Genomic DNA, 12795 nt, shown 5'->3' on the forward strand with positions numbered 1-12795 from the left:
GAACGCTTATGGATCGTCAGATCAAAACAATATATGGAGTAGATTGGCGCGGTGGCGTTTTCATAAATAACATCAATTTTATTACGTGGACGCGCTTCATTATGGGTAAAAAGGTCTTTAGACTTCTCTAGGCAAAACGCCAAACTCATGAATAAAACGTCATTAAATTCCAGCCTTAAACTACAAAGCACACATCATCCTAACCTAAATGCCATTAGATATAAAACGCCAAACTTTGTTTTTAATCGATAAAAGCTGAACAAACAGTAACTGAAACAACGGAAACTTCATTACTCGCATTTGTTATAATAAAACCCCGCCTAAAATACACGCCAAAAACATCCTATATAAACAACATCTCAGAGCTCCATTGAACACACCAAACCTAAAACGCCATATTTTACTAAATACCATTCAATTTATAAACGCCAAGATATTAAAACACTTAAGATTCCAAACGACGTTTCTTTGAGATTTTTTTTTTTGTTCTCAGTAAAGTTTCACTCAACGTGATGGACAAAATCCTTAAGTGGGGATATTGTCCATCTCATTGAGCAAAATCTTATTGAGTTTATCCTCAACTTCCATTGTTCACCAAAAAAACAACCTTCATATTTTACTAAATACCATTCAATTTATAAAAGCCAAAACATTCAAAAACCACAAATTGCAAACGTCCTTTCTTGAAGATTTAGTTTTGTTCTCAATAAAGTTTCACTGAATGGGGTGGACAACATTGTTGGACAACATTCTTAACTAAGCATTAACAATGTTGTCAATCTCATTCAGCAAAATATTATTGAGTTTATCATGACCAAATTAGTGGTTTAAGGTACTTTTATTTAGTAAAAGGTGATCTTTTTTTTGGCATTTAGTTTGTGTGTTCAATCTTATATTATTTGTTATGCAACATCCAAGTCACATGTTATATGCACAAGAGGTAGAAAAAAGATGGGAAAAAAATGCTATATAAGAGATATCAAACGCCAAATTCCAATGTGTGTGTATTCTGAAAAAAATAAAAAATACAAAAATGCCAAACTACTCTTCGCTTGCTCTCGAAGACCTTGTCGATTTTCTTTTAATTACGGCCTTTTTGCATGTCGATGCGTAGTGTCCGCAACCTTTACAATTATGAAACTGTCTTTCTTTGGCCCCGGGTTTCGATTTTGATTTTGGTTTTTCGATTGCTACCTCCTGTTGGGATTTCAGTTGCTTCCGAGATCCAGAACCTTTCGACTTATACCCAACAGGGACTCTTATCGGATCTTGTCGTTTTTATATTGACCGGTTATCTCCGCAAATCTATCCCTAGTACTAGGAGGAGGAGCAACAATCTGCATATCTTGAACCTTCTTCAAAAAAGATGGAACATGATCCTTGTATAAGGATTGCTCCTCCTTATTACCAGATAAACGGTTCAAAGTATACTTTGTTGCAAAAATAATTTCTCGCATCATACTTTGCACATTGGGATCAAGCTTGGTCATATATTTACGACTCATTGAGTATCCGGAAGAGCAATTTGGGGAAGCCTCTTTACGCCATCTTTTCAAAAAGTATTGTTTTGGAAATTCCCTAATATCCAAACTTCTCAAAACATAAAATGTATGTCTACATAGCAAACCAAACTACTCAAAACGCCTGCATGAGAAACTGCAGGTGCAATCAGACTTACGGTACATTACCTGAAAAATGCCAAAAACAATATCTGTATAAACGCCATGCAGAGAATGTTTGTATAAAAAAGATAATCAAACAAACAAACACAACAACTGCATAGAAAAACAAATTAAATGTTTAAAAAAATATGATAAACGCCATATTCAGAAAACGCCAAATAAAAAAAAAACAAAAACGCCATTGTTTACCTTAAATAAGGATGTACAAGGCTTTTGGAAATCATTTATGTAAATCTTAACAAACCCATCGGGCTGATCTTCGTAACGTTGATTTATGCAATCCGCAATTCCGATTAGCTCAACTTGAACGTCACAAAAAATATTTTTTTTGTATATGTTAGCAGCTTGGCCCTCCAACACTTGGTAATCACTTTTCAACTAAGGTCGTTTGTATGGAGATTCGTGATCATTTTTCCGGTGCGTGTGACGCCGTGCTTCTATTGCAGTTTTGTAATGAGTCATGAACTCAACAAGAGTAGCTTTTGAATTGCACACTTGACCAAAAAATGGTTCTCACTCTCTGACCTCGATGTCACTCTCATAAGGCCTGACAACTCCTCCATTCTATAGTATGCAGGGAGCCAAGATTCCCTGAGTGCAAAAATATCAAAGAGCCAGTCATTATCTGCTAAATTGAACTCTCTGGTAACCTCTTCCCATCCTAATTTGAACTCTTCGAGTGTAAGAATATCCGCCCACATAACACCACAAATACGTTCTTTGAAATTGGTGGAATTGCATAGCCTAAAACCAACCTATGTATAACACGAAAACACCATGCAAAAAAAATATATATTAGACACAAACAAACTTACATGAAAAACAGAAACGAAGTACAAAACGCCATATATTTTAAAACGCCGTATGTCTTAGAACACCAAAAATAAAAATAAGAAAATCAACCTTCAGAAAAAGTTTATGCATCACATGCCACATGCATAACTGATGCCTCGTTTCAACAAATACAACAAAAATAGCCTTCTTCATTGCTGGATATTGGTTAGTGACAACAACTTTCGGTTGAGAACTACTAGCTTTTAGAAAAACTCTCAACAACCATATATACGTATCAGCAGTTTCTGACACTAATAATGCAGCACCACATGTAACATTGCAGTGGTGATTGTCTATACCAGTGAATGGTACAAAAACCATAGCATATCTGCATATGAAAACGCAATGAGAAAGTGAAATGATAACAAAACGGCAATGCATGTAGACTCTGAAAAATGCCAATGTATGTAGACAGGGAAAACGCCAAAAGAACAAAAAAATTGAATTATAAATATTACTTGTTGGAACGATACGTGGCGTCAAACGAAATCACATCACCAAACACGTGGTAATTATGTTTGGCTTGATCGTCACACCAAAAAAGCCCCTTCAAATGATTCTCTTCGTCTGTGAAGTAATCGTATGAGAAATTAGGCTGGAACTGTTTTTTTATCCAAATGTCTCACAACCATCTTAGTGTCGTATTCCCCTATAAACAAATTAATTTGCCTCTTGTAGTTCTTAAATTCAAATTTACTTGCACTGACGTCTTCAAAACCGCCAAAACAAGTCTTCATAACATTAAACGCCTTAACTGGACCCAAATTCAACTTAGACATGTTGTGTATAACATGCTGCTGGAGCTGAGTGAGGTGTCGTTCAGTTGGAAGGAAATGCTTATCAGGACGTTCAACAAGATCATGGTTGTGCTCCTCAACAAACTTATAGACATTCCATGATCCAACCTCAAAAATTTCACATAATAGTGCACCACAATTAGTCCTCTTTGAAAAGTTGGATCGCACAATCTGTTCCTTTTTATTGGGGTCCAACGTATCAACCTTCTTATCCTTATATACCTTAGCTCTTGTATACATGTAATACTTAATATGTCTTTCACCTTTGGCGTTTATCTTTTCAGTCCCTTTCCTGACTGAAAAACCACAAGCCTTGGCATACGTAACATACGTTGAACAACAATCATCAAGGCTTGTGAATATCATGTCCATTTTGGGTTTTATCTCTTGACTAACGTCAGGAATGATAAATGGTAAACCAGTTTTGGGGCAAAATCTTTCATTCGAAGAAACACCTTCGTCTGAGAAAACATAGTGAGAAAGAATTTCAAAAAAACGCCATTAAAATAGAAATTGTCTCCTTATAACATTATCGATGAAAACGCAAATACTTGAATAATAAACAAGACATAATAAACATATAATTGAAAACACCATAATAAAAACGCCAAAATAAAAACACCATTAGTTGAAAAATTAATAAATGTGATGAATTAACAATATTAATGAAACTTGATAATCAAAACACCATGAGATGGATAATTAATAATAATTAACAAATATAACATGATAATGAAAGTGCCATAGTTAACAGAACTGATGTTTACAAATTAACAAATAGTAATAACTGATGTTTACAAATATTACTCAATAATATTCAAAACTAATCAGGTGTAAAACACCAATGATCGTAAAATATAAGAAATATATTAGATCTCATACGAAAATTAACATTAATAATGAAAACTCCAATTATCAGTTCTTACTAATTGTTAAACAACCAATGTAAACGCAAAAAAAATTGGATTCATGAAGAACCCCATTGAAAATATACAACACATTGTGAAATATTAATTTGAAAAAAAAAACAACAATGAAACAAACATAAAAGAACAAAACGTCATTCTGTTGTATATGTGATGCATGATTTGCTGGAACAAAAATATGAAAACGTCATCAAATATTACTTTGTCGAATGGAATCCACGTTAGACGCCATAGATCTGGGAAAGCTTGGAAAGGGGGTAACTGCTAATACGAAATCTTTGGAGTTTTATTTGAAACAGATTTATAACGCGAGATAAGGAGGGAACCTGCACAATGACAATCGTAACCCTGCATATCATTTACCGCCCCCTACCACGTGTTGTGTCAGGATCCGTTCTCACACTTTAAGGCGTTTTCTCCTGATCTCGTTTCTACACACACACACACACACACATGTGTATATATACATAGACAAGAGCCCCACATTAATAATATTTGGTCCATGATCCAAATAAAACCCATTTAAAAGTACATAATCCTAACTAATCCCCCCACCCTCGGCATCATAATTCGATTTCTCCCTCGCTACTTCCCATGACACCAACTCGTCAGGGTTTTGCTTCAATCGGTCATTTGATTTCGATTATCAGATAGAACAAGGGTTTGCCTCAATCGGTTGAAGGTTCATCTTCCCGCTCTATTGATCTCAATAGAACCAGCTGAGTGTTTTTTTATCCCTTATTTTTTCTTACACTTATACTTGTTATGTGTTTAGTTTGTACATGTGTTCTAATTGGACGAAACCTTAGGGATTAAAACTGCACTTTAGTCTAAAAAATAACACCATCGTGACTTTCTTTTTTTACCATGCGACTCTCTTCTAGATACTTGCTCGATGTTCGCTTGAAAAATGCTCTGATCGAAAGACGCTCGTCTGAATTCCGCTTGGTTGAAAAACACTTGGTTCAGTTCGGTCCGATTTGCAACAAACCGAGTATAAGCAAAGGTCTGATCGGTTCGATTCGGCTCATGAACAACAAATTGGTATTTACTCACACCCGATTTCATATTGACTAGTGTTTTATTTTAATTCATGCTACATTTTTAATTCCACTCACACCCAATTCATTTGGTATAAACTTGACCAGGAAACCCAGATCTACAAATATTTAACTTTACATGATATATAAACATTAAAATAAAAACAAACCTATGTAACGGCAGCCTGCAACCATACATATTCATGCCGTATGACAAAGGTCATCCCAACTATGACAGCCAGGTGGAATAATACCTATGAAACAACGATATCATGTGGTCCAATGAAAATAAAGGTTTCTACCGAGCACCTACCTCCGTAATAGTGAAATCGATCGTTGAACCTGCTGTGTAACTACTTGAAGAGTAGTTTATTACAGGTAGCTCCTTTTCTGTGAGAAATGATGGTTGCTTAGGTTGTGGCAGTTCACCTTCACTGCTCAGCATCATAATTACAGATGACATGTTTGGCCTGTCTGCCGCATTTTGTTGAACACATAACAACCCAACATGGATTGATCTTAAAACTTCAGGAGGATGGCATGATTCTGCGCAACTCGCATCAATTAATTCCAGTGATCTGCCTTCACTATAGAGCCTCCATACCTAAATATAGTGTAGAATACTAAAGTTATCAGGTTGTATGAATATTTTGAAGAAAGGTGTAGTTTGTGAGTAGTGAGTGAACATACATGTCCAATGAGATTATTTTCATTTTCAGGTTGGATAAATCCTCTATTTCTCTTCCCACTCACAATTTCCAGCACCAAAACGCCAAAGCTAAACGCATCTGACTTTATGGAGAAAATACCATCTAGTGCATATTCGGGGGACATGTAACCACTGCAAGCATGCATCAGAATTTTTATTACAGAATACTAATATTTCCAAGAAAACAAATTGAAAATAGTTGGTTCACTTGCTTACTATGTGCCAACAACCCTTTCTGTGTTTGCTTGGGTCTCGTTTCCTCCAAAACTTCTAGCTAAGCCAAAGTCTGATATCTTTGGGTTCATATCCTGATCTAGTAAGACGTTGCTAGCCTTAAGATCTCTATGGATGATTCTTAATCGTGAATCTTGGTGCAGGTAAAGAAGTCCTCGAGCAATTCCTTTGATTATGTTGAAACGCTTTGTCCAATCAAGAAGCATGCTTTGAGTTTTGTCTGCCCAACATGTTGGTTTAGTAATTTTTAGTTTCTTGCTATGAAAATTCCAAAATGAAACAACTATTGTATAGTACTGGAATCATGTAGTGTGTATACATGGTTCTTACCAAAAATAAAGGAGTCTAAGCTTTTATTTGGCATGTACTCATAGATCAATAGCTTCTCATCTCCTTGTATGCAACAACCAAGAAGCTTCACAAGATTTCGGTGCTGAAGTTTTGAAATGCAAATGACTTCATTCTTGAATTCATCAAGTCCTTGACTTGAATTCTTGGACAGACGTTTAACAGCGATCTCTTTCCCTTCTTCTAGCATACCCTGGAAATTTACCAGTTGGAATGTGAAAAACTATAAAAACAGAAAATGCAACTTCAGTGCCTTGTGCCTATATTTTCAAATGCAATTTCAGTGTTATGGATCCTTCACATTTACTCTCATACAGTAATTACCTTATAAACCGGTCCAAAACCACCCTCTCCAAGTTTATTGTTAGGTGAAAAATTGGTAGTGGCATTTGCAATCATAGAGAAGCTAAATAATGGTAGCTCCATGTCTTCTTCGTGTCTTTTAGAGGGATTCAAGATTTCCCCTACACATTAGAAAAAATCAGACTTCACACAATAATCTGTTCAAAAGTGTATATGCTCACACTACATATTACTCGAGTTTACTGGTGAGCTTATGCAGCGCTTTACCTTCCCCTGTTAATTTCCTTTTTCTCCGTGCATAACACAACCATGTAGCGATGATCAAGCCTATGAGAACCACCGGGATGATTACAAGTAAGATGATTTTAAGCTTTTCTCCTCCCTGCTTTTTGGAAACGTATTGAGAATCTGTACGACATGATGATAGCAACAAAGTTAATTTGCAAGCATGGAACAATAATGCGAAAATGGAATTTCCTTATACATCATCAGAAGAAACTGATCACGCAAGCAGAGAACAAATATACCATTACACATTCTATATATTGGAGGCTATATAACTATAAACTATTACCTAATTCAGATGAAGCCATCCTTACAAAAATATCCGGACCACCACTGCCTTCCGGTAACACTTGGATGTCTAGAAGGTCATTGAACCAATGCAAGCAGACGCTTCGATTTTTTTCTGGATTTGCATAAGCCATACAAGTACAATTTGTTAAGCACTTTGTGCCACATTCTTCAAGAGTCATGTTCATGTTAAACCAAGTATTTTCTGCGTCTGGCAATTTTACATTAGAGTACTTAATAAATCCTTCTGATCCATTTTTGCACTCCAATGGTGTATTCCTAATACAACCACCAGACCAATCAGCTGTGTCCCAACCCTTTTGATCTTTAGGCTTGAACCTTTTGTTGTCTATGCAAGAACACGACTGTTGAATCATGTTGATGTCGCAGGTTCCATAAGCATTACAAATGTTGTATGTATCACATGCACTTCTCGGGAACGACACGACGGGCAGCCACCCTCTAACATTGTCTACCCATGCCCAACTTTCTAGATGCGCAGATGAATTCAAGACAACCCTTGATAAGATAGAATTGTCTTCAAGATTATAAGAAAAAGACACCTCACTTTTGTTAACAGTTACATCGTATCTAAAGGTTAAGCTCTTGCTAAATACAGAAACCCCAGGAAACCGTTCATTACTCCATGGTCCACCACGAAATTTAATCGATGCCCCCTGTCTTAGTTTGTTTTCAGGATACCCGAGTCTGTCAGCGCCCCACGTCAATTCACCTGGAGCTGGATCTTGACTATTCTTCCATGGTGTTAGATACCATTCCTTTCCCCTTACATAGTCTCTCCCTAACTTCATGCCAGGTAGAAGAGTATCGGTTGGGTAATCAAAACTCTGCCAGACAATCCTCTCCTGTTGATCAACCACAACTAGATTTCCGTTGTCCCAAAGCTTTGCAGTTGCGTTCCCTGATGCCGTTGTGTTAGATGACCAGATCATGCGGCTATTGTTGAAGAGGCCGAGAATTCCTCGATCAGTGATCTTTAACTCAAGCTGCGATGCACCCAGGAGCGGGCGGTCTCTGTTTGCAACCCAAACCACCGTTGTGACAGGGATGTTCTTATACCAGATACCGAGATATCTGTTCTCAGAACTACCTGGGTTAAAGAATCCAAGTACGAAAACTCCAGTAGGCGAGACCAAAGTGTCTACATCTGTTAGAAACCTTGAATCCGAGATTATGTTGAGTTCCGCAGCATAGCTTTTGTGAAGAAAAAGCAAGGAAAACAGAAGTATGGCTGCTCCTTCCATTGAGATTTTAGATACTGTTTTATTTCAGCAACTACTGATTTAGCATACTTTTTGTCAGAATGACATTTAAATAATAATAAACTAAAATTAGTTAGATATTTTGATTCCAGCTAATTCATTTAGACCGGCATTAAATGAGACAACTTGCTGTATCGACTGGCGTTTAGGTTGACCATTGACGTTATGTGGTTACAATCATGAATTATATAACAAGTGTACATCCAACATAAATGTTTGATTGGTAAGGCGTTTAGACAACTTGGTGATATCTGGACCACGATACGAATTATATAACAAGTGTACATCCAACATAAATGTTTGATTGGTGTAGCGTTTAGACAACTTGGTATATCTGGACCACGATACCGCTAAGAAATATTACTCTTTTGACATCATTTGTAATGGTTAATGCAGACACATTTTTCGCTACATCAGCATCAAAACACCCTTAAAAAATTATATAATGGTTAACGTCTCTTAATTGTCTTCCAATCAATAGTTTTCAATTTTTTTTCTCTTCATTTGATGTTATACTAGAAAACGTCTCTCCCCATTCATGCCCCTCTAACGCCTACAGAGGTGGTGTTGAGGACGTTATCAATCTCTTTCACGCCCCTATAATGTCCATTATGCATGGCCTAATCTAAGACCATTTGTGATGGAGGCCATGCATACTGAGCATTATAGGGGCGTGAAAGGTTTGATAATGCCCTCAACACCGTCCCCTTAGGCATTACAGGGGCATGAAGAGCGAGGGACATTTCTGGAATAATGCCCAAAGACAAGAAAAACAAAGGAAAGTAATAAATGAAATGAGCATTAAGGGGCATTAAGTGTTACATATTTTTTGAAGGGCATTATGACTGTGATGTGGCGAAAAAATACCCCTTAATGGGCGTTAACTATTACCCATTGTCTAACGCCCCTTCAAAAAATGTGTAATGGTTAATACTGCTTAATGTCATTTCAATCATTACTTTCCATTTTGTATTCTTTTCATTTGGCAGTATTATGGAAATGCCCCTCCTTCTTCATGCCTCTATAATGCCCCAAGGGGTGGTGTTAGGTAGGGGTGGTTAAAAAACTCGTGGCCGCAGGTCGCTCGAAAAAAGCTCGAAGAAAGCTCGGCTCGAAATTGGCTCGGTAGTAAACGAGCCAGCTCGGCTCGGCTCGATTTATAAACGAGCTGAGCTCGAGCTTGGCCTAGCTCGGCTGGTGAGCTGGCTCGATAAGGTTTACATTCTTCATTATTTTTGTCCCACGTCGCTTAGAAAACAAAAACTAAGTGAGTATCTCCCCTAGAAAAGAAGGTAAAGACAATGTACAAAGTAAATAAACTATTTATACTTACATATTTAGCCATATGGTTAAATTAAATGGCAATTATGGCCCTTTAGTCTATGAAGAAATTCATTTTTAATTGCTTATTAAGTAGTAAATTTTGTTGTTCTTTGTTAGTTCGAGCTATATCGAGCCGAGCCGAGCTAGCTTGAATTCTAATCGAGTTGAGCTTGAGCATTAAATCGCAGCTCGAATTGAAATTTGAGCTTGAGCCGAGCCAGCTCGAATCGAGTTTGAGCCAAGCTCGAGCTGGGTCTAGCTCGGCTCGACTCGACTCGTTTACAGCCCTAGTGTAAGGGATGTTATTAAACCCTTCCGCCCCTATAATGCCCTATTACGCATGACCTAAGGCCTTGGGGTATACTTTAACCCCCCCCCCCCAACTCCAACTAGGTTCCACATCGTCCACTTTTCCCCATTTCACTTTACTTCACGCTAAGGAAATGATTTAATCCCGTCAACTCCACATAACCCTATACTTTACTTCACGCTAAGGAAATGATTTAATCCCGTCAACTCCACATAACCCTATACTTTAATGGTTTTTAGTCTAAACAAGGGAAAAATTAATTCAGTCTCTTAACACATCTTTAACATAATAAAAATAACCCCATTAACGTCCCTTATCACAAAAACAAAATGATGTGCAACGCTGATTAACATCCCACGTAACCCTTAACCCTTCACGTCCCAAATCTTATACCTCAAGACAGAATATGAATGTAAGTTTACTATCTAATTTATACTACCAATTAAACACTTAAAAATTAGAGTTAAATTTCGTTTTGCTTCATATGTTTTGGTCATTTTAACAGTTTTGCTTCAATAGTTTAAAAATAGCCATTTTCCATCCTGATGTTTCGAGTTTGTCGCCAGTTTGCTCCCTGGCTCAAACTCAGTTAAAATTTTCAACTAAGTAGAGTTATTTCGGTAGTTTACTCCATGACTCTGACTCAAGTAAAACGTTTAGTTAAAAGTCGCGGTAGTCATGGTCGGTAGGTGGTAGTTGCAGGTGGAGGTGGAGGTGGATGGTTGTGGATGGTGGTCGCCGGTAGAAAGAGTGGTCGGAAAGATGGAGATCAGAAAAGAATTACTTATATACATGTAAATAAACATGTTATATGTTTATTTACGTGAAAAGACTTACATGCCATTGATTTTATCTATAAGATTACCAAAATACCTTTTTAGTTAATGCATTTTTTGGATGGAGTTAGAGGCGGGGAGCAAAATAACGATAAGTTAGAAAAATCATAAAGGAAAATGACTTTTTTCAACTATTGGGGTAAAACCATTAAAATGACCAAATCACACAGAACAAAATAGAAGTTAACTCTAAAAATTAATTGAATTGGGAAATCAGCATCACTTATATTAGTTATTTTTAATGTGAAGTATTTTATTTGTATTTAAGTGTTGCGTAAAATTTGATGTGAAGTATTTTATCAGTATTTAGTAGTTAAGTGTTGTGTAAAATATAAATATTGCGTTAAATGAAATAAAATTACAGATTACAAACATGCATATTGGATTTCACCAAGTGGTACCAGTGACTAGTTAATAAACTAAAAGTCGTAGGTTTAATAGGGGTGGATCTAGAAGAAAAGAATGGGGGTAACCTAGTTCTTTTATCTATTATCGTACATTTATACAATGTAAATGAAAAAAACACGCTGAGAGTAAATAAAGTCAAACAAATACCCAGTGGCGGACCCAGACATTATTTTCTGGGGGTGCAAATGAAGGGTTCCACCAAACTTTCAAGGGTGCGGTCGGGATTTTTGCCTATAAAATACACAAAAAAAAAAAAATTTAAGGAGGGCGTCCGGCCACCCAAGGCATGCCTTGGGTCCGCCCTTGCAAATACCTAATAGACTTATCGTCTTTGGTTTTTGAAGCTTAAAATTGAGCCATTACATTGTCATATGTTACTTTATTAGACGTTTCTCTTTGATCGCACACACTAAACATTGTTCAAATAATCATCACTCACTCGATAGCATAAATCTTGAAAGTTCAAAAACGGTCTGATAAACGTGGTTAGACGTCTAAAATACGAATCAAATCTACTTCTAAACAACACCACGTGCAGAATCCATGATATTGTGGTGTGATTATAACGCATTAGCCATTATGCACTAATAAACTTCCCCTTGGATATTGTCACAGTCTTGTCTCTTGTATGTCTTCAAATCTTCTCATGTTGTTATCTTCACACAAAACAATCACTGCCTCGCCAGTCTTTTCGTCATAGTACCACCACTTGAAGTATTTATAGATATCTTGTTCCGTTTCATGAAAAGGTATGACTTTCAAAATTCTCAGTGGCTTATACTTCAGTGTGACTACATATTTTCCCGCCTCTGGATCTATTTCAGTACTTGATACTTGATACGGTTCGTTTTGGTTGTTGTGGCTTCCAGCTCTAGCTTCTCTTTTCATAATTGATCAACTTGATTATGCATACTCTTTAACCTCCCACCATGAAAATGTTTTGATGTCATTGATAAACCTGAAATACTATACCATACTCTCTCCTCTCTCCTGATAGGAATACGTTTAAGCTTCTCAATCCACTTCCATCTTATAATATCACCCATTGATTTGTCTTTGCTATGAGTAAAGAATTTTAACGGTCTAATGAATTTCCGTTCAGGCTTCAAATCTTTGAACCATCCCTTCTTATCAACTTTACTAACTTCCTCAACTTGAATCGGTACATCACCTTGCCTTTCTTCACACT

General features: G+C 36.7%; 2 protein-coding genes across 2 annotated transcripts; both read right to left on the minus strand.

Moving 5' to 3' along the window:
- Positions 1–1259: 1259 nt before the first annotated feature.
- On the minus strand, positions 1260–3685 carry LOC110887979 (protein FAR1-RELATED SEQUENCE 2-like). The gene is made up of 4 exons (XM_022135531.1): positions 3186–3685; positions 2586–2844; positions 2208–2437; positions 1260–1590 (listed from the first exon to the last, which is right to left on the minus strand). Exons 1-4 carry the CDS (start codon positions 3683–3685, stop codon positions 1260–1262), a joined length of 1320 nt encoding a protein of 439 aa, XP_021991223.1.
- A 1601-nt stretch (positions 3686–5286) lies between these two features.
- LOC110889928 (G-type lectin S-receptor-like serine/threonine-protein kinase At4g27290) lies at positions 5287–8881 on the minus strand. Its single transcript, XM_022137500.2, has 7 exons — positions 7448–8881; positions 7141–7281; positions 6895–7034; positions 6553–6763; positions 6205–6442; positions 5970–6120; positions 5287–5883 (listed from the first exon to the last, which is right to left on the minus strand). Exons 1-7 carry the CDS (start codon positions 8709–8711, stop codon positions 5578–5580), a joined length of 2451 nt encoding a protein of 816 aa, XP_021993192.1. The 5' UTR covers positions 8712–8881; the 3' UTR covers positions 5287–5577.
- Positions 8882–12795: the final 3914 nt, after the last annotated feature.

Source organism: Helianthus annuus, chromosome 11 (genome assembly GCF_002127325.2).
Source record: "Helianthus annuus cultivar XRQ/B chromosome 11, HanXRQr2.0-SUNRISE, whole genome shotgun sequence".
NCBI classification, from domain to species: Eukaryota; Viridiplantae; Streptophyta; class Magnoliopsida; order Asterales; family Asteraceae; genus Helianthus; species Helianthus annuus.